General features: G+C 49.7%; 1 protein-coding gene across 1 annotated transcript in view; it reads right to left on the reverse strand.

Annotated features, from left to right (window-relative positions):
- The window catches only part of LOC119399448 (putative sodium-dependent multivitamin transporter), a 99292-nt gene that overhangs the window by 42374 nt on the left and 29576 nt on the right, over positions 1–27342 (reverse strand). The window contains exons 2-3 of the mRNA XM_049417394.1: positions 13622–13673; positions 4266–4333 (exon numbers count right to left, since the gene is read on the reverse strand). Of these exons, the coding sequence (XP_049273351.1) occupies positions 4266–4333; position 13622 (69 nt within the window). The 5' untranslated portion in view covers positions 13623–13673. The remainder of the gene's footprint in view (positions 1–4265; positions 4334–13621; positions 13674–27342) is intronic.

Genomic DNA, 27342 nt, shown 5'->3' on the forward strand with positions numbered 1-27342 from the left:
AACGTAAGAGGGTGAATAAGGAAGCGGCTTGGAGTCCCCGGCACTAAAACTCTCTGAAAAGAGAGAAAAAAAAACTCACAAGGTCCCTTATGCATTCGCCTAGGACCACTCGAAAGCGAAAGCCGTCTTCCTTTTCTTCACCTGATGCATTGTTCCTCACCCCCCCCCCCTCGAAAGCTTGTGTGACCTAACATTGTTTTGCACTGCCTCCAAGATCGGAGGCACTGCAATCTTTCTACGCCACATCTGGTCATGTGCTGACGTCATCGCGTGAAGTCACGTTATTCGACGTCATGATGATGTCACAATCTTTGGTCGTATGGTCACGTCGTTACGTGATGACTTTTGACATCCCTCGTGTTGACGCCGCCGACGCGGGACGCCGATGCCGCGGATGTCGGCGGTCAATTTTCGCGCTTGCTGAGGCATCTAAGGTCTTCGTCAGAGCAGGTGCAGGGCCCCCAGTAGGCGCGTGTTAAATGAAAACAATACCTCGTTCGCCTAGTCTGATAGCGGTCATCCTGTTGGTTTACGAAATCATTTTTCTGCTCAACTTCTTCGCGCTCTATCCTAATCACGAAATTTCATCGATCACATAAGGGCCCCTTGCAATAGTGGAAGCGCTTCCCGCACGAGCACAGACATCGTGCACTATACGTGCATGACTAAAAAGCGTAAGGCACATTCGCTTAGCACAGAGGCGCAGATTAATTTACATGCGCGAAATAAACGTGAAACTGGTAGCATGTACACAAGCGGCAACACAGCGGTAAATGACACCATAGGCTAACAGCCACGGAAACGCGGACCACATAACGTACAACACATGCCAGTTAACCGCTGTAGCTTACGCGCGGCGGCACTAACCTGCGATATCGAAATAAATCTTCCCCTCACAGCATCACGGTAACATCCCAAGCTCGTGCTCGGAACGCGCAATAAATTACGTAAATGCAACACATCACGCTTGGCACTTACAGCGTGATCGCTGCAAAATTTCACTCTGCCCAAGCTATCGAAACGCGAACCATAAAACTCCTCTTTTTCAGCGTGACAAAACTATTTTTAAAGTTTGTGCGCCTGAGAGGGCCCCATTGCACAACAAATATTAAGTTTGTGTTAATCGTACGCTGTTCATATTACCAGTAATATTCAAGCTAAATACTCAAGTACGTATCTCGCATAGCACGGAACAGTCGGTCGGGGTCCATTTGCAGCGTCTGATGTTTCTGATCTAAAGGCGTCGTCGCTTCTTTTCCTTCGGAAGCATAAAAAGGCGGAAACCCTCCGCGCTGCTGTTTGAACAGCCAACCGCGCAACAGCAGCCCATCGCACGCAACAAATTCATGCTTGAATGCGAGGAGCAGTCGCCATGAATACGCGCAGCTTCGCACAAGAGCTTCGTAAAATAACGCGCGCTCCTCAGCGACCGTGTAAGTGCGGCGCGCCGGCGTCTCTCCGTCGCGGCAGCGCCGCACTCCGCGCCGCGCTGTCGCCACTGCCGCCCGCCGCCGTCGGCGAGTAGAGAGGGTTTACGTCACGAGAAGAGGGCGGCGCTGGGGCGGTGCTTGGAGAGCGGCGAGATGAAACAATCGCCAAACTCTCCCGAAGGGTATATATGGCTCTGGAGCGGCGGAGCTCATCGCATCGTGTATCGCGCGTGCTTGAAAACTGCGAGTCGGTTTGGTAATGTTGGGTGTGCACCTCGAACTGCCGCAGTGTTTTCATAGCTCTGCCAACCATGGACGCAATCCTGCGTGCGCGTGTGGAACGAATGAGAGCTGAGATGGGTTTCGACCCACACTCCGATACACCGCCTCGTCGCACTGCTCGCGCTTGAATCGTTTCCCCCACGGCAAAGCTGTGCACCCTTCTCCCAGTGGCGGTACTTCGATGCTGTTTGCTCTTCGAAAGCGGGCGCACAGCGAGTGCGGGCTGACAAAAACGCCAGGCCTGCGCTGAAACCGCAGCACAGTCACGGCGAAAGCTGGAAGAGCGGCGTTTCTAGAGCACGTTAAGCTCTCTTGGGGCTACAATACAAGTACACTAGAAAGGTACCCACTACGCCATAAATCACAATTTATGTGAAGTTGGGAAGCACCTCCTAAGCCATTATTCGTCATTCTACGGAGAAGCGAGGCACCAGCTACACGTCTGTAAGGCATTATGAGCACTTTGTTGACGCGACGACTGATGACGATGAAGAATTATGGCTCAGCTTTTTGTAATGGGTTGGAATCTTTAAACGGCCCACCAGTTATGTAATTTCCATTGGGTGACGCCCGGTCACTATTTCCCTCTCCCGTCATGCTGTATAACATACGTTGACGTGGGAGAGAGACGGGGGGGGGGGCGAAGAACTTTTCTGAGACCCCGAGGAAATGGATCATGCGCTTATGGGCTTCCTTGGCAACCAATAGAAGTGCATTTGCGAGGAACCCACTACGCTATAAATCGGTATAATTTTACTGAGACCCCGAGGAAGTGGATCATGCGCTTATGGGCTTCCTTGGCAACCAATACAAGTGCACTTGTGAGGAACCCATTACGCTATAAATCATTGTAATTTTTGAGAAGTAGGCAGCAGGCACTGTGCCATTTTTCGTCATTCTACTGAGAGCGTTGGTACCTGCTATACGCATGTAAGGCATTATGCGCACTTTGTTGATGCTGTGCCTGATGACGATGAAGAATTATGGCAGAGTCCTTTGTAATGGGTTAGAAGCATTCAACAACCTACCCGTTGCGCAATTCGCATTGTGTGACGCCTGATTACAGAATTCGCGTTGTGCGACGCTTGGTGCTTATTTTACGCTTCTACCACGCTATATTGCATATGCTAATGTGGTTCCTTCCCGACATGAAGCCTGTATAGGACCTTTTTGCAAAGCAGTTTCAAGCACCGGCGTGGCTCAGAGGTTTAATACTGGGCTCCCACGCAGAGGGCCCAGGTTCGAACCTCGTTCCATCCTGGAATTTTTTTCTTATTTCGTTTTCTTTTTCTTATTTCGAGCGATACTGGTTACGGACACCGGCGGCGGCGGCAGCGGCGGCGGCGGACAACTACGGCGACAAAAAACGGCCGGTGAAATGATCTCATAACAGCTTTCGATGTAAAAAGTGCTAAAGACTAGAAGAAAGGATCGTGGGGCATCGGGCCGGTGCGGACCCATCCCCCGGCTGTTTGCAGCTACCGTGAAAGTGCGAGTCTGCTTGGTTGCTGTGTCGCGGTTTCTCGGGAACGTGAGACTACGAGGAGGATACGCCGAGGTACGGCTCGATGACATACTGAACAGACAGTGAACGGGACTCTCGCCATACAGCGAAGACAGGTATCCTAAACTAGCCAGCGCCAGCATTGTTATCCGAGAAATGCTGCACCCCTGCCTCGGTCGGTCGTGAGAACGTGCCGACGATGCAGTTTCCAGCTGACGAGGCAACACTCGAACGGCTGCCACTCTCAACAGAAACGGGCTATGTTCAAAAGCACAGAAATATTCATGATTTCGGCACTGCGCATGGAGAAGAAAACGCAACCACGCAACTACGAGCAGACGAGCTGTCGGTGAGACCGGAAGTGCTAATATTAATGTTTGTTCGGTGTTTTAGCGGCATAACACAATATAAACATACATATTATCAACTTATTGAACTCAAAATTAACAACGAAGGTAATAATGAGGCTGTTATCGTGATTATAACATCACTCAATGGTGGAACTGCGACAATCTCGTCATATATTGCGCACTAATACATCATTTGTCAAGAGAAGAGGGAGCGATTTTCAGGTGATTTTCAGAATTTATTATAAATTCCAGGCCGCTCGCTTCGCTCTATTTGGCTCGCGTGTTCTCGGGAGCCTCGACTACCGATTGGCAGCGCTTTTTGACCATGCTCAAAAAGTGTTGCAGGGCTCCTTTAAAAATTTTCTACGAAGTTTTATGAATACGCCATCTTGATAGAGTCACACTAGTTTTGCATAACATGCTTGATCGCTTGTCAAAAGGCCAAAATTAAAAAAAAGAACTTTCAAACATTTAGAGTTACATGGTGAAATAAACGAACAAAGTTAACGAACGGTAATGAGCGTACGACGGTAAAATTAAAGACAATATTATTCTCAAACAATAATGAGTGATACATTTCTAAAGTGAAATTCTACCTATATTTCCTGCAAAATTGTTTGACCGAACTTGGAAGTAGGTGCGTTTATTTTTTTCTTACTTTCGCTAAAGTAGTACATCAGTAAGTGATGAGTTCGTTACCAGAGCCGTGTAGACTGTGCCCGCCAATCCAATAGATATGTTGGCGTACAGCAGTGGTATTGAAAACACTGAAAAGGAAAAAAAATTTCGCCATCGCATAAGGCAAGTGATGAAAACCATAGATTACGTAATGGCCAAAGTGCCTACATGCTTGCTTCATTCAAACATCTCTAAATAATCTATGGTGCTCAGCATCACAGCTACACAGATACACAAATACACAGCTACACTAACGGAAATTTCTTGAACACGAGTGTTCAAGATATTTTCATCTCTTCAAACTTTCATCTTCTTCTGGACTTCTGCCTAATTCGGAGTAAGGCTTACAAAACTAATGCCTATTTACCTGCTAAAAGAATTGTAGAGCTCGCCTGAAACACGTATTGTACCAACTATTCAAAACGCCTTTTGAAATATGAAAAGAAGGATGTAAATTCTAGTGAGTACTTCGATCAGATATCTACAATTACGCCGTTATTAGCGGTACGATTAGTGGTTAAAATGAATTTTTGAGCACTCTTTAAGCCCTGAGAAAAGTCGCATTTGTTGCCAAAAGAGAACGCTACCTGCTTGACTATATAACGAATGCAAAATTCTCTAACATGCACTATATGATGTGGCCGAATATGTAATATTCCTCAATCAAATGAATTCTTGGAAACAAGTCAAGCGACGGATAAAGCCAAGCTGCATCAAACACCACACTTGCTGATGCGGGGGTAGACGGGCCTCCCTATTTCATATGAAAGCGGGAAATGCACGCGGTCAGAGGGAAACGCCGTTTCACGTCATTCGAAGCACTGGCGTTTTGCTTTAGTCCACGGAGACGAAACCGTTCCGGGGTAAAGGTTGCTTTGGCAATTTTATAACACTAATCAACAACCTTAATGACATTGTTAATGCTAATGCTGATGTCTTAATGAGGGTCTCCTTCTTGCAAAAATTATGCCTCCAGGTACTATCCGAGTGCTTGTCGGTCAGCCGCCACCTCCTAAAACATCATGTGCTACGTGACGGGAACAGGTAATTGAAGGGTGTTCCACGTTGGCCGTCATGGCTACGAACGGCTCTAAAACTCCCTCGTTTTATATTGAGTTAATTGTTGGGAAAGTCGGTATACGGTTACACTCAAAGGAAGCCACTAAAAGGTCGCAATAGGAACTGAGAGGCAGAAGTAGAGGCAGTCATAGCCGTGCGCAGTGTTCCCCATCATGGGGGGGGGGGTCGAAGGTTCATCGCAGCGCCCCTTCTCCCTTACGAAGTCAATGTACGAAGGAGATTCTGCGCCCCCCCCTCTTATGTAACTAGGGGGGTTCATGTATGGGGCATATTTCGTGCCCCTCTCTTAGGCGACTAGGTGAAGCGGAGCCCCCCCCCCCCCCAGCCCCGCCGTGCGCACGCCTATGGAGACAGTGACACAGAGGTGGCTTAGGTTCGAATGCCAGGTTTAAACATGACTCCCAGCTATAAATGCAGAGATATACCCGGTAAAGTGCAAGGCAGGACGACCGCCATCGTAGGTCAATTGGCACAGCATTGTATGCGTTATTCGAAGGTTTCACGATCGGTACCTGCCGGCGGCAATTTGACTTTTTACCCACAATAATTTTTTCACATGCATGTTAAAAGTACTAGAATTAATGTTCCCTATACCTTACGTGGCCTGATTGTATCTTGGCTGCCATTATTGTTGTGTCTAGCAAAGAAAAAGGCCCCTAAATTCGCATTGTTTCATTCAATCAGCAATGTAGTAAGCTTGAGCTGTATCATGTTGTACGCACCGTGTGACAAACGCCGAAGGATCAGATTTACGGGTTTCATTGTGTATTGGTGTGAAGTGTTCTTAAGTAAGAAGAGGGAGTATACCAGATCGATAAAGCTTGTCTAAAATCCGCATTAAGCTAAGATTGTCTCTCCACATAGGTTGCACGACCTTATAGGAATTGTGCGTCGCAAAGGGCTCTAAGGAAAGGACAAACAGCAAAGACACTACAGCGCTGCAGGCAACCTCTGCGTCTTTCATGGTAAAATGTGTAACGTGGAACTGAGATGCGGGGTGCGTGATTTCAGAAAAAATACGCGCCGAGAAAATGAAGGGCCCTGCGTATTTGTCTACCCTGAGACGTTTTTCTCTTGGTTGCCCTTCCATTACCAAGAGTTGATGCGGCGATTGAAGTGATAACGAAGACCATCGGTGATAGCGTTTACGTGAGATAGGAAGTTGTGGGTAGGAGAACATAATCTTGCCAAGCAGTCGGCATACGCAGAGTGGTAAGCAGAGTTAGGGCGAACACATGTGAAGCGCCGGGCAGAAGACGTGGCCACGCATCAAAGCACGCTGGGCATACACAAGGGCATAGGTGGGCAAAATCACTCATAAGTCTTGTGCCTGAGTTAGTCCGAACGCTTAATATTTCAGTGAGTTTGAGTCCCAGGAAGTATGGCCCAAGGAAATGTTAGTGAATCTGAGTCGGGCGAGCCTAAGCGCCAGATGTACTTCATGAATGAGTCTCAGTGAGCTCCGCATTTTTGCCGACCTATCCTCTTATCAACTTAACATTAGCATTACCATCATCCTAATGTCGACTTACGTTTACACTCCAGTCTACTCACAAATGATTGAGCGCGCTCGCATTCATACGCCATCTCATTATTGCTGCAACTTGCAAGCCACCAGTTGCTGATGCGCAGTCGAACGCTGCGCATGCCTCGTATCTTTCTGTCTTCCTTCTCCCCCACCCCGTTTCCTTTAAGTTAGCGTGCTTCGAATAAACGCACGTCTTTTGCTGGTCGACGCCTGTCCGTTCACTGCGGAGCGGCCTAGCCGCCCGCGTTTGCAACAGTGGCGACGAGAACTTCTCTCACGGATGACCAAGACGACAAAAAGGACCCACGGAGCACCATGAGTCAAGCGCTACCGGAGTTCAACGAAGACAGAGATAAGTGGTCGTCCTACCTTATCAAAGTTGAAGCTTATTACGAAGCGAATGAAATTACTAATGATTCTAAGAAGAGAGCACTGCTGGTAGCCGCACTAGGATCGAAAACAGTCGATATTCTGTGTGGAAGACTTACGCCAGAGAAGCCGAGCAAGGCAACGTATGAGCAAGTGGTGAACGTGCTGAATGACTATTATGATCCCACTCCGCATGAAATTGCAGAAAGCTTCAGGTTCTTTAACCGATGTCAGCAGGAAGGCGAGCCACTTCATGCATTCATAGTAAAAATTCGGAAGCTGGCCCAAAACTGCAATTTTGGCACAATGAGGGAAAGGATGTTAAGGGACCGGATAGTATGCGGAGTGAAATCAAAGAATCTGCAAACGCAGTTGTTGTCGAAGAAAGAATTGACTCTGAAGGAGGCGGAGTTACTGGCGCTGGCAGCAGAAAGCGCAGAACAAGATGCGGAAATTATGGGCACGACGTCAGCAGAGCAAGGAAAGATTCTAAGGTTAAAGCAACAGCAGAAGTCGGCAACTCGGAAGTTTGAACGTCACAACAATGAAAAACAGTGCAAATGCTGTGGTAGATCAAGTCACCGCGATACGGCATGCCCGGTTCGCAAGCGCAGGTGCTTCAAATGCGGCCTTCAAGGGCATTTGGCACGGATGTGCGAACAGCACAAACCAACGAACCGAACGATGGCCGTGATAGCACCGGGCACAAGTGGTGAGAGCGATAGTGATGCGTCGCAAATTTGGTCCGTAACCACTGCTAGCACGCTGGTACCACCCATTCAAGAAGTTTTCAAGTGGAATGGCGTGGAAATAAAAATGGACATAGACACTGGCTCTCCAGTCTGTGTGGTACCGAAGAACGTCTACGAAGCCCACCGTCAGCAGTGGCCACAGCTACAGCCATCAAAGATCAAGCTGTCTAGTTATCTTGGGAAGCTTCCAATTCTCGGAGTGCTGCCTCTGCAAGTTTCCTACAAGGCGGCAACCGTTCCGTGCAGTTTAGTGGTGTTAGGCTGCCATGGTCCTAATCTCTGTGGTCGTGACTTGTTACAGAAGCTGAATGCCGAAGGACACTCCCTCTGTCATGTTGCTGCACTCACCCTTCCGAAGAGCACGGACACTACCATCAAAGAAGAGTTCGCAGACCTCTTCACAGAAGGCCTTGGGCTCGTTAAGGGACCACCAGCGCGTCTTCTTCTCCGGGATGGAACATCGCCTAAATTTTGCAAGGCAAGGAAAGTTCCATTTGCATTGCGCGAAAAAGTTTCGAACGAGTTAGACAGGTTGGTGGCCGAAGGAATCTTATCACCCGTATCGCACTCTGAATGGGCCACGCCGATAGTCCCGGTGCTAAAAAAGAATGGGGCAGTAAGAATTTGTGGCGATTTTAAAGTCACGTTAAACCCCGCGTGTGATGTAGAACACTATCCGCTGCCCGTGATAGATGACATGTTTGCTAATTTGCGTGGTGGCGAGCAGTTCAGCATCTTAGACTTGAGAGATGCATACAACCAAATACCTTTGGACGAAGACTCCCGTAAATTGGCAGTTATCAACACTCACAAAGGACTTTTTCGATACAACCGGCTGCCTTTTGGTATTTCTTCCGCTCCCGCAATTTTCCAGAAAACCATAGAAACCATCTTGCAAGGCCTAACGGGAGTGCAGGCATACCTAGACGACGTTCTCGTGTCCGAGAAGAATGGAGAGCACAGAAACTTAAGATCGGTGTTACAGCGCTTCCGCGAACATGGCATTAAGCTGCGTTTAGACAAGTGCAGTTTCCATGAGCCAGCCGTAGCTTATCTTGGCCATCGTATCGATGTGAAGGGTTTACACCAAATCGAGAAAAACGTCGAGGCTATCAGATTAGCTCCGGAGCCGCGGAACGTCAGTGAACTTCGTTCATTCCTAGGCTTGATAACGTTTTACAACAAGTTCATGCCTAACTTGTCTACGATGCTAGCACCATTGTACAAGCTTCTGGAAAAAGCCGCCAAATGGGTGTGGGGTGCGAAGGAACAAACTGCGTTCAAGAGTGCTAAAGACTCGCTTTGTTCAGCGCCTGTGCTTGCCCATTTCGATCCTGACCGGGAGCTTCTGTTAGAATGCGACGCGTCGCCGTACGGCATTGGTGCCGTTCTCTTCCATCGCATTGACGGTGAGCAGCGGCCTATCGGATTCAGATCCCGAACGTTGACAGCTGCCGAAAAAAAACTACTCTCAAATTGAGCGAGAGGCACTCGCACTTGTATTTGGTGTCACAAGGTTTCGAGATTACCTGCTCGGACGAGAATTGTTCTTGTTACTGAGCACCAGCCGCTGCTCGGCTTACTAAGGCCAGATCGTCAAACACCCGCAATGGCCGCGGCAAGAATTCAAAGGTGGGCGCTCCTCCTAGGCGCTTACAAGTATCGCCTGCAATACAAGCCCGGTAAACAGCTCGTAAATGCTGATGCACTGAGTCGGTTGCCTCAACCTTTGCAGCACGAAGTCGGTGCCGAGGAAGACTCGACTGAGTGCGTGCTCATGCTACACCAGTGGGACGAACCGGCTATTCCAGTGAAGGAACTACAAGCCTCGACGGCAGCGGACGTCACGCTTGCTGCGGTTTACAGGTATGTCGTCGATGGCTGGCCAAGAGGTGCAAGTAGCTACGAGCGAGACCTTTCAGAATACCACAAAAAGCGGCACGAGCTCTCGGTTCATCGGGGGCTGCTGTACCGAGGCCACCGGGTTGTAGTGCCCTCAGTTGTCCGAACGAGGCTTTTGAAATTGCTACATGCTGCCCATCAGGGGGTTTCTACCATGAAAGCAGTTGCGAGGTCAAAGTTCTGGTGGCCCAGGCTAGACGACGACATTCAGAGAGTTGCCTCGAGTTGTAGAAGCTGCGTTCAGGCGTTACCAATGCCACCTGCACAGAAGCCAGTAAGCTGGCCTGAAACGCTTGAGAGATGGTCTAGGCTACACGTCGACTTCGCAGGACCTGTTCAGGGCAAGATGCTGTTGATAGTCGTTGACTCTCACTCTCACAGTAAATGGTTAGAGGCCATTCCTTTGGGGCAGGCAACATCCCGGAGCACTGTCGATGCGCTGCGCACCCTGTTCAGCCGTTTCGGGCTACCACGCACAGTTGTCTCTGATAACGGTCCGCAATTCGTCGGCCAGGAATTTGTTGAATTTATGCACCGAAATGGCATCATTCACATTCGCACCCCTCCCTACCACCCACAGAGCAACGGTATGGCCGAGCGCGCGGTGCGCACTGTAAAAGACGGCTTGAAGAAGGCGGGTACGACAGACCTTCACAAATCGTTGGCGAGGCTGTTATGTCATTATCGGAACGCGCCGCAAGAATCTGGACTTTCCCCCTCTGAAATGCTTCTGGGTTACAAAGTGCGAACAAGGCTTGATATGTGTTTTCCTCCCAGGGAGCCGCCAGCATCTCGGACGACAGTGGTGGACTGCGAGCAATGGACGATCGCGCCCGGTGATGCCGTGTATGTTCGAAATTACGGTGCCGGTGACAAGTGGACCCCGGGCAAGGTCAAGTCAACGGAGGGCTCAAGAGTGGTGTCTGTAGAGACAGACAATGGTATCGTGCACCGTCACGCAGACCAAGTTCGCAAACGAATGCCAGACAGACCATCCGCTACAATGTCAAACAATGACTCCGAGGGAACTGGTGCACAGCCCAGTGACGGAACTACAACCCTTCAGTCAGCACCGCCGGACGTCGCAGCAGATGTTCAACCCCAGCTACGTCGTTCCACTCGTGAAAGAAAACCCGTGGAGCGTTATGGATTCTAAGAAAAGGGAAATGCTGCAACTTGCAAGCCACCAGTTGCTGATGCGCAGTCGAACGCTGCGCATGCCTCGTATCTTTCTGTCTTCCTTCTCCCCCACCCCGTTTCCTTTAAGTTAGCGTGCTTCGAATAAACGCACGTCTTTTGCTGGTCGACGCCTGTCCGTTCACTGCGGAGCGGCCTAGCCGCCCGCGTTTGCAACAATTATTTATTTATCAAGAAAAGAAGATTACTTTTGAGGGCTCGTTGTTCTTTCATAGACAAAATATTAGTGAGAACTAACAGAGAATAATGCCAAGAAACGTATAGCGGATGTTATTTGCAGTAATTAGGATATAAATGCGAAGAAAGTGAAGTGGACAGAGAGATAACCTGCCGGCAAACCGGTTATATTTTCGTCCACTTTAATTTCTTCACATTTATACCCTAATCACTACAAATAACATCCCCTATACGTCCCATGGCTATATTGTCCTTTAGTTCCCATCAATATTGGGTCTGTCAAAGGAAAACGATCCCTTCAAAGTAACATTCTTTCGTTCATTCATAGCGAGGGTGTCGTTCTGGCAGACTTCATGCCTGCAGGTAGCTGCCAGCTCGTAAAAACCTCGCGTGCTACTCGAGGGCAACGAGAGAAAAACAGTGTTCCGCACTCACCGCCATGGCTGTGATCGGCGCTGACTAACACTCCAAGATTTAAATGCACATAGATTACCCATAAAGTAGACGGGAAGATGACCGCCGCCGTAACTCAGTGGCAGAGCATCGGACGCGTTATTGAAAGGTCGCGTCTTCGCTCTCTGCTGGCGGCAGCTTATCTCTTCCTCCACCTAACTTTCTTCATATTTATATCCTAATTACTACAAAACACATCGCCTATACGTTCCTTGGCAATATTGTCTGTTAGTTCTCAATAATATTATTGATCAGAGGTATTAATAACGAAGGGGCGTACCTTTACCTTCCTGCCCCCATCCCCGCACGCAAACTCATCACGGCAAGTTCTTGATAAAAATATTTCGTGTGAGTTGTGTTTTTCCATTGAAATGACGTTACAGGATTGCAACCATTGATAACTCGTACTTGGAGATACCAGATCACAAGGTGCCAAGTAGAGCAGCGACTGTGTGAGGTATTAGTGTGAAAGAGCATTGGCACCATGTTCGAAACTGTGGCTTTTTACACTGACAGACTGATGCGTCGACTCACTCAGACTGAGATTGAGACGTGAGTCTGAGTTTGAGTGAGTCCGGCGGAGTATTTGTTTATTGATATTTAGTCCTAGTGGAGTCCGATAGAGGAAAATGTTTGCGTGTCTGAGTCCGAGTGAGTCCGGTTTTGAGGAAAACGTTGGTTAGTCTGAGTCCCAGGGAGTCCTAGGAGCAAAATGTTTCTTGAGTGAGTCTCAGTGAGCTATACATTTTTTTGCTGATCTATGCTGAAGGCTAACCGCAGACGTGACTTCATGTGATCCGCTACTGTTCGTTTCCTTTATTTTTTTGCTTCGGCAAGCATGGGTTGAATAACCCTCTGTTGAACACAACAGTGGAATAATTGTAACAGTCTTTATCAACATTCCAAGTGAGCGGTTGATCAATTCTACATTATAGAAAAACAGTTCTACTCGAAATCATGAGACTGCGCGACGACAGCTAAAAAAACATACTTGAAAAATAGGATTTTACCTTGATCTGGTGCAGCTTTCAGTACTGCGCCAAGTGTTACGTCAGCGGAGTGCAAAACATGTGTATGACGTCAGACAAAACGAAATCATTTATGTTTTATCCAGTCTATCGAACTGACTGAGGATGTTTGCGATGTGATCCTTATGGTTAATGAACTACCAAATTTGCCCAAAAACACATTTTTGCGGCCGTTATCTTTTACTCGTTCAACGACAGCGCGCCATTTCGTGCAAGAAATGCGTTGCAAAGTGCTGCAAAGAGGCGTAGTCAAATTTTCTTTTTTTTTTGGGGGGGGGGGGGAGCCGCACCTCCTTGAACTGCAGTGCGGGCCGGGCAGGCAGATGTGGTCGAGTGTCATTTTGGGCTCTATATGCCACGGGAAAAAATATCGTGAGAGGGGGAGGGCACGGGCCCGATGTGCCATCCCCTGGCTACACCACTGGTGTAGCATAGCTCTGAAAAAAAAAACATTCACTCCTACACCTGCTTCTCTGAGATTGTGCAACGATATTACGAACCGCCGCTTTCTTTACAGTCACTTCACACTCTTTTTGAGCGTCAGCAGCCTGTGAGTAAAGTGTGAGTGAGGCAGTGAGGAAGAAACAAAATATTAATTCTCGCGATCCAGCGCAGGTGCAAATGTTATCAGCTTCGAATGCTTTTCCGAAATGTGGCGATTGATTGGAATCGCCGGCGTGGTATTCTGCGTTAAACTTGATCCGCGATTACCGATCAGGAGAGAAGGTTATAAGATAAATTTCAATAGCTATTTATGAATTTGGTGCAGAAACAAAGGGAGAATTCTGTTTTGGTTTGAAACTTCCTATATTTCTGCAAGATACAGTATACTGTATTCATGGGTGTCGAGGGGTTTCCGAATAGAATGAGAAGAATTAACCGCACACTTACTCGTTGAAATTCCGATAGCAGCACTGTAGATACCAACTGCGCCGAGCGTCTGCTGCACATAAATAAAGTTGCAATTCATAATTGGCTTTGAAGAAACGTAGAAGTAACGAGGAATCCGGCAATGCTACAATGACAATCTTTGGCTTGCAATATCGGGATTAACAACCTCAAAATAGACCATCATTAAGAATACATTGTTTATTCGGGTTTTACGCGAAAACTACTTTTTTAGTTTTTTAAAATTTTTCTTTGTTACCTCAAGCAATTTACAAAAATGTAATAGTTGTAGAAACGCTCGTAAATGCCTAGAGCAAGGCTAGTTGGACTTCACTGAATTGTAATTATGAAGAAGAGCATGTCACAAGCAAAATAATAAGTCTACAACCAAAAAGAGTCAACTCACACTACACCACATTCAATCTCATTATAATGTGTAAGTTATGTACAGAAAATATCAATTCATGACACATAAGCACAAATCAACCAACACAAGTATGTAATATGGCGTAATATAGCCTGTATGTAATATAGTATGTAATATAGCCTAAATTAATATCGGGAATCTTCTTGTCATGGTGCTTGTCAAAAGTTCCTTTAAGCGACTCCATGTGTCGTCTCTGGTTCTCTGCAGTCTTCTTGGTCTCCTCGAGGTGAAGTTTTTTATTTATACCCAGCGTGGTCGCCTGTGGGCACATAAGCGGGCTCATCGAAGGCGGCATACTGGGGACTGTATCCCAAAGTACTTGTATAGGAGCTATTGTGATGAAAAACAGCTGCTTGAAGACAATATTGCCACCCTGCTGGGAATATCGGGTACTTACTTATGCACTGTTTTATGCCTCGTATGAACCGCTCTGCGAGCCCATTGACGAAGGGTGGTGCGGGGCTTTAAACTTCAGAGTGATGTTCTTTCCTTGTGGCTACTTTGCAAGTTCCTGTTTTCTGAACGCAGACTCACTGTCAGACACTACGCACTTGAGTCCCTTGAACATGTCTCTATTAAACAGCCCTGACAGTACGCGCATTCTCCCTTCCTGGCTTAACAGCTAGTATCCTTGAACATTCGCCAATGGACACTCAGATTGACTGAGTTTTCCTCACACCTTAGTTTTTCTTGTTTAGCTCGGGGAAGTCAACATGTACTGTCACACATGGCACCCTCGCATGAAGCGGAAATGTCTTAGTGTCCGTTTTCAGCTTGTATTTGGCCTTGTTGAGTTGACACTCATGACAGGAGCTGAGGTAATCACCAACGTTTTTCTTCATTCCTGGCCATTAAATCTTCTTTTTAATTTGTAATGGGTTCACCAAACCCCGTCGTGTCGTCCTGTATATGGGCTGTCCTGGTACAGCTCAAGAACCTTTCATACCAACGCAACTGAAGCACAAAAGTTTCCTTCTGCGGGCATCAGTGTCTTTGGTAATACCTTCCCATATTTGCAGCAAGTTCAAGCTTTGCTTTTCCCACAGCCACTGTTATATGGATGCCGAGAAAGTGCATGAGCATCTGATAATTCCTGCCCGCTTCTGTGTGCGATTTCAATATCAAAGTTCCTCTTGAGGGATAGTGGAAGGTATATAACAGCTGCATCTTACCGGTACTTACCTACGGAGCAGAAACCTGGAGACTTACAAAGAGGGTTCAACTTAAATTGAGGACGACGCAGCGAGCGATGGAAAGGAAAATGATAGGTGTAACCTTAAGAGACAGGAAGAGAGCAGAGTGGGTCAGGGAACAAACGGGGTTAAGGACATATATATATATATATATATATATATATATATATATATATATATGCCATCTGCTGGCGATTCAAACAAATGCACTATTGCACACACTCATATTGCACCAACGCCATCTAGGAACTGAGACGAGAAATGGTGATGACGACACAGATTGTGTACAGCGCCATCTAGAATATCATCACTCAACTGCAGTTTGTATGTACTTCTAGAGTTACTGTATATGCTACCTTTAGGTAGCAGAGTTGCGCCTCTGATAGAACTCGCCGCTCGCGCCACCATTCGCCCAGGGCGCTCACGTGCGCAAAAAGCATCCGTTTTAGGGAAAGCCAACTTCACGGCCGCGCGGGTACTGGTGATCGCCGCGCCACCACCGCTGTATCACGCCAAATCAAGCCGTGCGGCGAAGCGCAAGACGATCCAGCTGAGTTCGGATTGTTTGTCGTTGTTGTGTTGGTGTCTTCTGCTGTCCGTTTTTGCGAACATCTGCGCGGCGCAGCGCCCTGATTCAGTGTTGCGAAGTTGCGACAATGACAGGATGCTGCGCTCCCCACTGCATGAACCGACAAGGACGCGGAAAGGCCTTCTCGATTCCATGAGGCAAGTCTGTATCCATCGTCCGTCGCCGTCTCAAGTGGCTGCTGCGCATGAGACGTCTGAAGCCGGCGATAACGAACAGGATATATATCGATTCTCTCCCACTGGCCAAAGGTTGGCTAAAAATCGAACGGGACAAAATGGTAAAAATATGCGCGAGTGACTGTGATCAAAACAGCATGATTCATTCCGAGCACTGCGCGGCATAAAAGTTTGAAGCATGACAAAGTGTTTATTATATGCCACATCTACCTAGACGTAAGCGAATGCTCGTTAGCTTGCGCTATTTGTAAACACAGTGATAATTTTAGCACTTGCTTTCTCGAGCTATTCACTTAATCGTTTTAAGCGCTGCATCAGAAACTACGTGAAACGAATAATTGGGATGAATTTATTTTCGTGACCGTCGCACTTTTCCTATTTGCCATTTAAAACAAAAATATTACTTGCGATAGTGTTTCATCTGCACCTGTTCTATCTCAAATTATTGTTTCTCCGAGCTTTCCATTCTTTTTTTTTCTTCGTATGGAAAGTCATTGCGCCAGCGACGCGTTATGAACGAACGAGAAGACACGCTGGGCCGAGAGGACAGCAGCAGCAACAGCAGCCGCGTCGGCTCCTACATTCCAGAGAGGTGGCTTTCCTGCTTAGCGTGAATGCCACGGCGGCCAAGATGGCGGACCTATGCGCAACTCCGCTACCTAAAGGTAGCATATACAGTAACTCTATGTACTTCTATGAGACAGCGCCATCTATTACACTGTTCGGGAGATACTGCCGGATACGCCTGACGCCGGACTCGTGACAAGGTTAGACTAAGAGGAGCTTCGCCCCTAAAACGCGGTGGCATCCCGTGTCACAGCTTTTCAGAGCCGAAATCGACAGCGTTGCCAGGTTTGGCTTTATATTGCCACGTGCGTTTCTTATTGTCACTTTTGCTGTATTCGGTTTTTGCCCACAAACTGTCAGAAACGTTCAGCGCAGACCGCGCCTCATTGTCCAAGAAGCTTCGCTATTATTGTAGATCGTTTTGTTACGATTGCGCGCAAGACGCGAACACTGGAGCTTATTCTAGAGCTTGCGCGACAACCAACGATAACGCTGGAATATTCGACGACACATGTGTAAATGCCCACGCGCTTCACCGCTTATCAGTTGATCGACGGCCGACGCTCCGTTCGCCGCTATCAATGCATACCGTGTGTATTGCTGTAAATTAACTCCCCTTTTCTCGGCCACAACTTCGGCCAAATAAAGAGTTTCATCTTGGACACGTCGCCTGTGGTCTTCGTCGACGTCACGACCACGTGACAACTGGTGGAGGTGCTGCTTCTTTCATGTACCGGACGCCCCCGTCAAGACGTGAACTCATCCCAAGTAGCGGGGAAGTCATCGACGGCAACACTGAGCAGCAAGCAAGCCGAAGACAACAAGGTCTACGGCCACAGTACGGGTCTTTACATGAAAACAACCGGTGTACGAAGACCCCGACCTTGACTGCAGCGACGATGACAACCCCTGTGCCGTCTGCGCCTATCCTGTTCCGGCAACCCAAGGAGCCGCCGACCTTCCGCGGTTCAGCACTTGAAGACCCGGAAGGCTGCCTCGAAGCGTACGACCGAGTCGCCGTTTTTAATGATTGGACCAGTGAAGACAAGCTTCGAAATGTGTACTTCGCCATACAAGACGCCGCTCGCACCTGGTTCGAGAACCAAGAGCGAACCCTGACAACGTGGGGCATATTTCGCACCAGGTTCCTCGCTACATTCACGAGCGTCTTCCGCAAGGAGAGGGCCGAAGCGCTGCTTGAAACCCTTTTGCAGCTACCAAAGGAAACTCCGGTGCTCTTCACCGACGAGATGACCAGACGTTTCCGAAACGCCGATCCCGAATTGCCGGAAGACAAGGATGTTCGCTTCCTGATGCGAGTAGTAAAGCAGGAGCTGTTCACGGGTCTGATGCGTAACTCACCGAGTACTGTCCAGAAACTCATCTCCAAAGCGACGACGATTGAAAGGACGCTGGAGATGGATACCCCACAATTCAAACGCCGCTCGACGCCAGCGTACGCAGAAGTTCAACCACTCTGCTCCAACGACCTGCATGAAACGATTCGAGCGATGGTGCAGGAGTAACTGCGCAAGATTTTAGCCCCACCACAGCCTCAAGTGGACTCGATCAACGAAATTGTTCAGGAAGAATTTCGACAAGCGTTAGGAATTCCCGAACCACCGCAGCCTCATCCGGAGGCCATGACCTACGCTGCTGCTGTCCGCTCGTCCCGTGCCCGCTCCGCGGTAACGTCAAGACAGCGCATCGCCACAGTTCGGCCGCCAGACGCCGCTGCCGCCACCGCCACCGACGCACGCCCTACCGTCCTCCTGTCGCCTATCGCTATGCCCGCGCTACTGCGCCAAGGAATACTGTTGAGTTTACCGCGGCAAAACGTTGGCGGGAAATGCCATGCCGCGCACAAGACGCGCGAAGAAGCGGGCGTAAGGCGGGGCTGCTCGAGAGCACGCAATAAAGGACAGAAGTGTTCAACCAGGGCACCACGGGTGTCGGCCTCTTCTCTGTTGCTACATTATTGGTGCCGAAAACCCGGGAGAAGGCCGACATCCCACGTATCGTACCGAGGATGGACAAGCTACGTAGGCATCGAGGCGCCCTTCGCGGTGCCACTGCCCGACTCCTGTCCGAGGCCACCGAGATCCCCCTGTAGGGCACAGTACCGTCTTCCGCCGACTTGCAGGAACTCATCGACGGGCTTCGCGACAAAGACACAGCTCTTGCCGAACTGGGCAAGCAGATCACCGACGCCCTTGACGGTGAGGATTTCGACGAGGAAATTATGGGCGCTGTTGATTGCCATGAGAAGATCGTGAAATCCACCAGCAGGGTTCGGTCTGCAATGAACTCGCGTGTAGCGGTTGGTTCTACCGCCACCGAAACGAACCAGCCGAGGCATGCGGGTACAATTGACGGAGCCAGCAGCTCCATGGGAGCTGCACACTGGGAGGCCATCGGCCAAGACCTCGCCGATCCCACTAGACCACGAGCACCGGGATTGCGAGTCGCCTTGCCGAAACTTCAAGTGCCGGTCTTCAGCGGAGAGAACCGTGAGTGGCAGGGGTTCTGGGAGCACTACGAGGCGACCATTCACACGCACCCCGATCTCACCGGTATCGAGAAGTTCAAGTACTTGAAGACGTACTTGGCCGGCGCTGCGAAGCGGGCCATTGAAGGAATAAGCCTTCCAGAAGCGAACTAAAACGTCGCCGTCAAGGTGCTCACCGAAAGGTTAGGGCGAAAGGATCTAATCATCGACGACCACATCGACAGCCTCCTTGCCATCGAACCAATCGAGGCATCGTCGCAACTAGCAAGGCTGCGTGACCTGTACGAGCAAATACAGTTGAGGACCGTCTGTTCGGAAAGTCTTGGCATGCCGTCTTCAGAGTACGCCGTTGATGCGCTCATTGCCAGAGTGCCTGGCGATCCAGTACCGAAAGCGCACAGACCGGCGCAGACGCCGCGGACTCTGCAGTCCAATCGCGAGACGAGCAAGTCAAGGCAATCTTGAAGTTCCTGGAAGTGGAAGTCGAAAGTAGAGAGGAGAGTCGAGCGTCACGCGAGAAGGCCACTTCAGGGAAATCGTCTACGAACCGCAAGGCTGCGGACACCTCATCACTGCCACATCTACCGTTCGATTTAGGCCTAACAGCATGGTCATCATCGCCCGGTGCCTGCACAGACAATATGTCGCCTCTGCGGCATCTCAGGCCATTTGACGCGTGATTGCCGGGCCGAATAACACATTTTAGCTTTCCTTTGGTGAGAGCGCGCTTACATTAGAATGCTCAAACGTTGTCGAAAACAATTATAATAAGCTACTAAAATATGTAGTCACGAGGACATTTTCAGTTGAGATCTGGATGTGACAACTTGTTACAGGTATGCTGGGAACAAGGCCACATTTCGATCTGTAGCCCAGCTATTTGGGATGTCAGAGAGCATGCTCCATGAAGTGGTGGACCGGGTCGCCGACTTCCTCGAGGCTGTTGCTCCTAAGTACCTGAAGATGCCGCTCACAGAAGAGGAGAAACAGCAGACGAGTGTCTGCTTTGAGGCGGTAGGTATGTATTCTGTGCATGAACGATTGTGCAAGGGCCACCATACGGTCAGCCCACGTAAGCGACGCTGAAGCGCATGCCAATTGCAGTATCTAAAGGCAAGAGCTCATCGCGGTTTCATTAACGGTCAGCAAAAGTAAAGAGCAGTGCTCGCCTCAACAGTTTTCACGTTGGAAACTTGGACAGTATCACATACGCAGGGTCTAAGCTACCAACGATTACTGTTCCCTGTTGTATTTTATTTCAGATAGCGGGATTCCCGAACGTCCTTGGCGCAATGAACGGGACACATATTCGGACCCGGTGCCCTAACAAAAAAGTCAAGACCAGCTTCGTCGACAGGCACGACACCCCGACGTACACACTGCAGGGAAACTGCAATGCAGATAGATTATTTTTAGATGTATTTTGCGGACCGCCGGGTCGTTGTCATGACTCAAACGTCTATGAGTTATCTTTTGTGAGCGCGAAGCTGCCTGTAATCTGCGAGGCTAGCCGCTTCCACATAATTGCAGACGCGGCGTACCCACTGCGTGAGTACATCATGACGCCGTACCGCGACCACGGACATATGACCGCCGAGGAAAAGCGATTTAACTACAGGCCGAGCCGAACGCGCGTGCGTATCGAGAACGCCTTTGGAGTTTTCAAGAGTAGGTTTCGGCAACTTTTGTACCTCGACTTTCACACACCAGAGATGTCAACAAAATTCATGCTTGCATGCTGCGTGCTGCACAACATATGTATCATGAACGGGGAACGGGATATGGATGCCGAGTCGGGGACAGGTGACAGCTCCGACGAGCAAACCACGCAAGATAGCACCGCCACCACTCGGTTGCTGAGGCGACTCGGGGAGGCAAAAAGGCGCGCCTTGGCGCGATCTTTTAACTGAATGTTACTGATGTTGTTAATTATAGCAGACCTTAGGGCCATGTTTACTGCTAAAGTATAGTAAAATGTCCGAGGCCTGTGAATGTTCGAGGCCCGTTCGAGACTCGCGAAAATGTTCGAGACCCGTGTACTTAGATTTAGGCGGTGCACGGTAAAGAACCCCAGATGGTCGAAATTTCCGGAGCCCTCCCCTACGGCGTCTCTCATAATCATATCGTCGTTGTGGGACGTTAAACCCCAGATACTATTGTTATTGTTATCACTTCGTTGTTTCGTATTCCTACTTATGTGTACTTCTTAGTTTTGTTTAATGTTGATTTGGTAAATTAACTTTTTCTATTGCACTATTCATCCCTAGCAAAAATGTTCTCTATTGAATGCATTTTTTATTTTTGTTTGCAGTTTTAACTTTTGCTGCTGCTACTTACCTTTTATGTACCATGCTATTAGGAGGTCCCCCTGACAGTGTCTCATTTTGGGACCTCCTGATGTGAGCTCGTTTTGTACACAATAAAAACGAATAAACAACGGAACAACGAATTATGTCTTCCTTAAAAGTTTCGGAGGTCAGGAAACCAGTAGGCGACAAGTGCCACAGATGATACCCAAATCACGATCTGCTAGACGATGCGAAAACGCATGTAAGTTGATACGTTCTTTCCGCTGAAGTTGCAACGAGCGGACGCAGCTAGACGAACCCACAAAAAACCTTTATTACGTTTTCCCTCAACGAGCAAGAAAATAAACTATTTTATGTTGGCTGACTATGTGCAATCTCTCGCACCTGTCAATACATCTTAATTTTTTTCGGAAAACAACTGCCGGATGAGGGCCATCTTTTCTTGATGTCTTTGCTCCCTAGCCTCCTCTCTCTCCTTGTGGATCATCGACAGAACGTTGGCGAGCGACTGAGAGGTCCTCGGTCGCTTTGAAGCTGACGGTGTAGCTGCGACGTCACTCTCTTGAACAGCACCCGACCAGTGGTCAACGGCAGACGCTTGTACGTTCGCTTGGCCAGCGGAGGCGCTGACTTGGCTCATATGAGGCGGGTTCTGCTCTACGCGCCCGACACCTCTCATTACTTCTGGGAACACGCTGTAATCTACGGCGGCGAGCTTGCTCATTTCTTCGGCAGAGGGGACTTCTACGGGGCTAACCCCAGACTGCCTGTTGTGCTTTCGGGCATTGCTATAGCGTTTCTTCACCGTCTTCAAGCTGTTTTCGCACTGCAGTGGGGTCCTCTCGATGCCGGTTTTATGGCGCAGTTCTGCGGCGATGGCTGTCCACATGGTCTTCTTGTCTTTGAATTTTTTCATCGGTCCAACTTCTGGCATGCAATTTGTGAATTTCTCCAGCATCTTCCGCATTTCACCCTCACTCCATAAGGTTGTATCATTCGACTGGGCTTCTGCAGTTGTGTCCCCTGCAAAGGATGTAGCGATACACCTTAAGCCTTGACGTAGTTTTCTTTGCACAATAAAGACGTTTCGCTCGCACAAACATATGCACGCGTTTATTTATTTGTTTATTTCTTCCTTTATTTATCTATTTATCGCGTACATGTGTGACAGTCTTGTTAGCATGGCATGCCTACAACTTCATTATGATCCATGAACGTTGATCTCTTGAAACAAAGCAAAAAACAGTATCTGATCAATGAGAAAGCATCGCACAGCTTACCATTTGCAAAACTCTCCGCCGGTCCCTCGGTGCTTTCATGACCACTCGCTTGTAATGAAGCAACAAAACCAGGAACTCGAGATGGATTTAATATTTCGTGCAAAGAGGGAAAAAGCCCAAACGCAAATAGAAACACTTGATATCCGCAAAAGTCGAAGCATGCGCATGTTATCTCCGACACAGAAACATGTCAACTAAAATGTTATGCTTACCTGCCTCGAGGTTTTCCAACTGTTCATTTGCCAGTTGACATCTAAAACACTTGCCGTCGACGTATAGCTCCACCGTGTTCATTGCAACGCGATCGAAGTTCAGGTTTCCGTAATGCGAAGGGGCAGTGTCTGCTAAATGTCGTCTGCTAAGACGCGCAGCATAGGGGGCGCCAGCAAATTGGACGTACGTGGGGCATCGCGCGGGGCGCGGAACTCGTGTCGTGCTTGACGTAATTTCCGGCGTACTGGCACTGTGCCCGTGTGGCTCAGCCGAAGATCCCATTAGTCATTGGCGCGTCTTCCGAAGAAGCGGAATTGGAGATTTACCGAGATGCGACTGCTAATGTTACCGATGCGGGAATGGAATTGAAAAAATGGTGCTCAAACTCCCGCCTTCTCTGCGACCGGTTCTTGAACTACGGCCTCTCACTAGAGAACGTCACCGAGCAGAGCTCTATGTCCAAGCTGCTTGGTCTGCTGTGGGACCGCTCATCAGATGACATCATCATCACTACGCAAGGCGTACTCACGTTCGTTTCCAGTCAACCGTCGACGAAGCGAGCCGTTTTGCAAGCATACGCCAGGCTATTCGACCCACTGGGCTTCGTCGCTCCATTTCACGTGACAGCTCGTATCCTCTTTCAGCGGTTATGGACGAGCCTCTTCCACCTGACATTGAGGAAGAAGTGGGTGTCGGAACTGCCTGTTCTATCTACCGTTCGTATTCCACCTTGCCTCGCCTGGGCATCACAAGATCAGGGACGCACTACAGTACATTTGTTCGCTGACGCCAGCCCTCATGCATATGTAGTCGCAGTGTTCGTACGCCCACCACTAGACGATAGCCGTATTACCGTCCAACTGCTCATTAGCAACTCTCGCCTTGCACCGCTGATGCCGATGTCTCTACCACGCTTAGAGCTTCTTGCATGTCTTCTAGCGGCGAGATTATAGCATTACATACAGAAAATACCCAAGTTTCCGTCATGTGTCGCCTCCTTCTAGAGGGATTCAACGATAGCGCTACATTGGATCTCTGGCGATGCTCACCGTTTGGAGACATTCGTAAGGAACCGTGTGCAAGAGATTCGGACTTTGACTCGACGCTACAATTGGCGGCACTGCGTGAGCGCAGACAACTCAGCAGACCTGACCCGCGGACTATCGGCAGCGGGTTTAACACGAGAGACGAAGTGGTGGACGGGACCTCCTTGGTTGACCAAACTCGAGGGCAGCTGGCCTTTGAATCCTTGCTCTGCGCTGACGGTTTATGACCTGAACGGCGAACTTGCGTCCGTGTGCCGAACCGCAGTCTCACCGCAAGCCATACATCCACACACACCGCTACTGGACCTCAAGAAGTACAGCTCACTCTCCAGGCTTCTCAGAGTAGCCGCCGGGAGTTTGAGGTTTGTCTGCAACGCCTCCCGAAGGCAGGCGTCCTTGTCTGGGCCGCTGACGTCACTGGAAGTAGATCACGCGGAGAGATACTGGATTAGGTTGTTCAGAAAACCGCATTCCCAGTAGAGGTCGCTACACGGCACGGGGGCCAGCCGTTGCCAGCACGTTCAAGTGTCCTAGCACTACGGCCGGATATTGACCAGGATGGGTTGCTCAGAGTTGAAAGCCGCTTAAAGGAACTTCAGGGGCCAGAGGAACTTAAACACCCCATCCTATTACCAAGTGACCAGGTGTTTCCACGGCTCCTGATATCCGCTACACATGTCCGTCTTCTACATGCCGGAGTTCAAGTTACGCTTCTGGACCTCCGATCAAGATTTTGGATTTTAATGGGAAGACGAACCGTTAGGAAGTGCTTCAGTCGTGCTTAGCATGTCGCCGCCTACGCTTGCATCCAGCGTCAGTCCCAGTGGCACCACCACCGAAAGACCGCATAGTGGAGGCGTCACCGTTCGACGTCATGGGAGTCGACTTTTGCGGCCCTCTTCATTACCGATCTACTCGACAGTCTGTGAAGCTTTATATTGCCGTCTTCTCCTGTGCGGTGACACGGGCGGTGCACCTAGAATTAACCTCGGATATGACAGCACGCGCATTCATCCTTCCCTTTCGTCGGTTTACATCCAGGCGTGGCATTCCATGTACAGTTTACTCGGATAACGCTAGGACATTCCTCAGCTCTTCCGAACAACTGCGATCGCTGCTCAGGGAGAGCGTCCAATACCACGCAAGTGCCCACCGAATCAAGTGGAAGTTCATCGCCGAACGAGCTCCGTGGTGGGGAGGTTTCTGAGAGCGCGTCATCAGGAGAATTAAGGATTCGCTCAAGCGCTGCCTTGGACGAAGCAGCCTCAGCTACGAAGAACTGCTCACTGTGTTGGCTAAGGTAGAAGCGATAGTCAACTGTCGCCCTCTGACGCAACTATGCGAGGACACGGATGATGCAGAGGCGCTGACGCTGTCGCACTTCTTAATTGGCAAGCGTATCGTGGGGCTACCAGCAAAGACCAGCGGCTGTTTGCCTAGTTCTACCGCACCTGACTTGCGAAGGCGGGTGGAATACAGAGACGAGCTTCTGCACCGATCGTGGAAACAGTGGAAGAAGGAATATCTGCTTCTCCTGCGCTCCTCTCATCCCTTGCCGCCGTCGTCTTCATCCCAGCTGCTCGTTGGTGACTTGGTGATTGTTAAGGACGACAGCATGCCAGCGCGGCAAAGTGGTCTAGGCGTTTCCAGGCCGGGACGGAATCGAGAGGTATTTCAAGACTACATTCCTAAACGTTCAGCAAGTACGTCGCGCTGCTCAACCGTTGTACCCTTTGGAGGCAGGGGACCACACCGCGGCCCCGCTAGGATGTTGAGTTTACCGCGGCAAAACGTTAGCGGGAAACGCCATGCCGCGCACAAGACGCGCGAAGAAGCGGGCGTAAGGCGGGCCTGCTCGAGAGCACGCAATAAAGGAAAGAAGTGTTCAACCAGAGCAACACAGGTGCCGGTCTCTTCTCTATCGCTACAAATACCGACGTTTGACGCGCCCCTGACAACCGCCCGCTCTGCTACCACTGCGTGGAAGCCGGCCTCCCCGCATGTGCCAGTACCGACAGATGTAGCTATGCGTATTAGCTGTCAACGAGCCGCGCCCCAGCCAGGCGAACGGCCTCGTGACATCGACGACTACCTCACCGGAACACTATGGCAAGAACGACGACCATCGCCCGGCCGCTACATGTCACCGCACCGCCGGCAGTACACTGGCCCAAACCAGTGCCGGTCCCCTAGCCCGTATCCGGGAATGTAAGGGCAGCAACCGATGGAGGTGCGGTTGCTGTACGATGAAATGCCGAGATCGTTCACGGCCGCAAACGACGACAAGGCGACGAGACCTGCAGAACATGACCCGAAGCAGACGAAACCCTGCCGACGAAACCTCGCGAACCTTAGAAGACCTGACGACGGAGCATGCAAGCACCGCAACAAATCGAAGCAGCCGTGATCCGATGCCCTGAACTAACCGCAACACAAGGCGACGGACCAGCGACCTCGACGTTCTCAACGACGGCCACAACGTCACCGCTCCCGCCGACACATTGGCGCCGACTATTCCGCCATCAGAGGGCCATTCGCCACCAAGCTGAAGAAAGTAAAGACCGCTTGGAGTGGACCCGAAATCTGGACCGCTGCAGGCCACCTGATAACACCGATTGGCGTCTGCACGGCGAGAGTCACCATCAATAACCGGACTTATCCTGCGAGCTTTGTGATCCTCCAAAACTGCTCCATGGATGTGATACATGGAATGAACTTCGTAAGTGACCACGGCGCCGTCATCGACCTGAGGTCTGAGTCGATAACACTAACCTCCGACAAAGCGCTCCCGCCCCACGCGACGACACGGAATCATGCATTGAATGTGATGGAAGAGCAGGTGACCGTTCCGGCGCGCTCCACGTTATTATTTCCGTCAGCACCGAAAAACCTGGGAACCTTGAAGACGTCATCAAGGGCGATCAGCACATGCTCCTAAACTGTCAACTTTGCGTCGCAAGAGGTATAGCCGAGCTGCGGGACGTTAAAGCAAAGGTAGTGCTGACAAACTTCAGCCACGAATATAGGCACCTCCACATTGGTACGACGATCGCATAAATCTACGAATGTCTGACCGCCAGGAATGCTTTCGCCCTCTTCGATGCTGCCAAACCTACTTGGATGAATAGAGGTCCCGAGCCACATTTGGACGTCAACCCGAGACTTCCGAAGGTCAAGCAAGATCAGCTCAAAACCCTGCTCCTGCAATACAAGGACTACTTCTCGTTGTCCTCAAGAATTCGACAGACCCAAGTCGCGAAACATCGCATCATAACAGAAGTAAGTGCCCGACCAATCCGTCAGAGCCCATACCGAGTTTTGACGCGAGAACGCGAGGCCGTCAAGAAACAGGTCGACGAAATGCTATGCGACGACATCATCCAGCCGTCCAAGAGTCCGTGGGCGTCACCTGTGG

The sequence above is a fragment of the Rhipicephalus sanguineus genome, chromosome 7, assembly GCF_013339695.2.
Source record: "Rhipicephalus sanguineus isolate Rsan-2018 chromosome 7, BIME_Rsan_1.4, whole genome shotgun sequence".
Classification (NCBI taxonomy): Eukaryota; Metazoa; Arthropoda; class Arachnida; order Ixodida; family Ixodidae; genus Rhipicephalus; species Rhipicephalus sanguineus.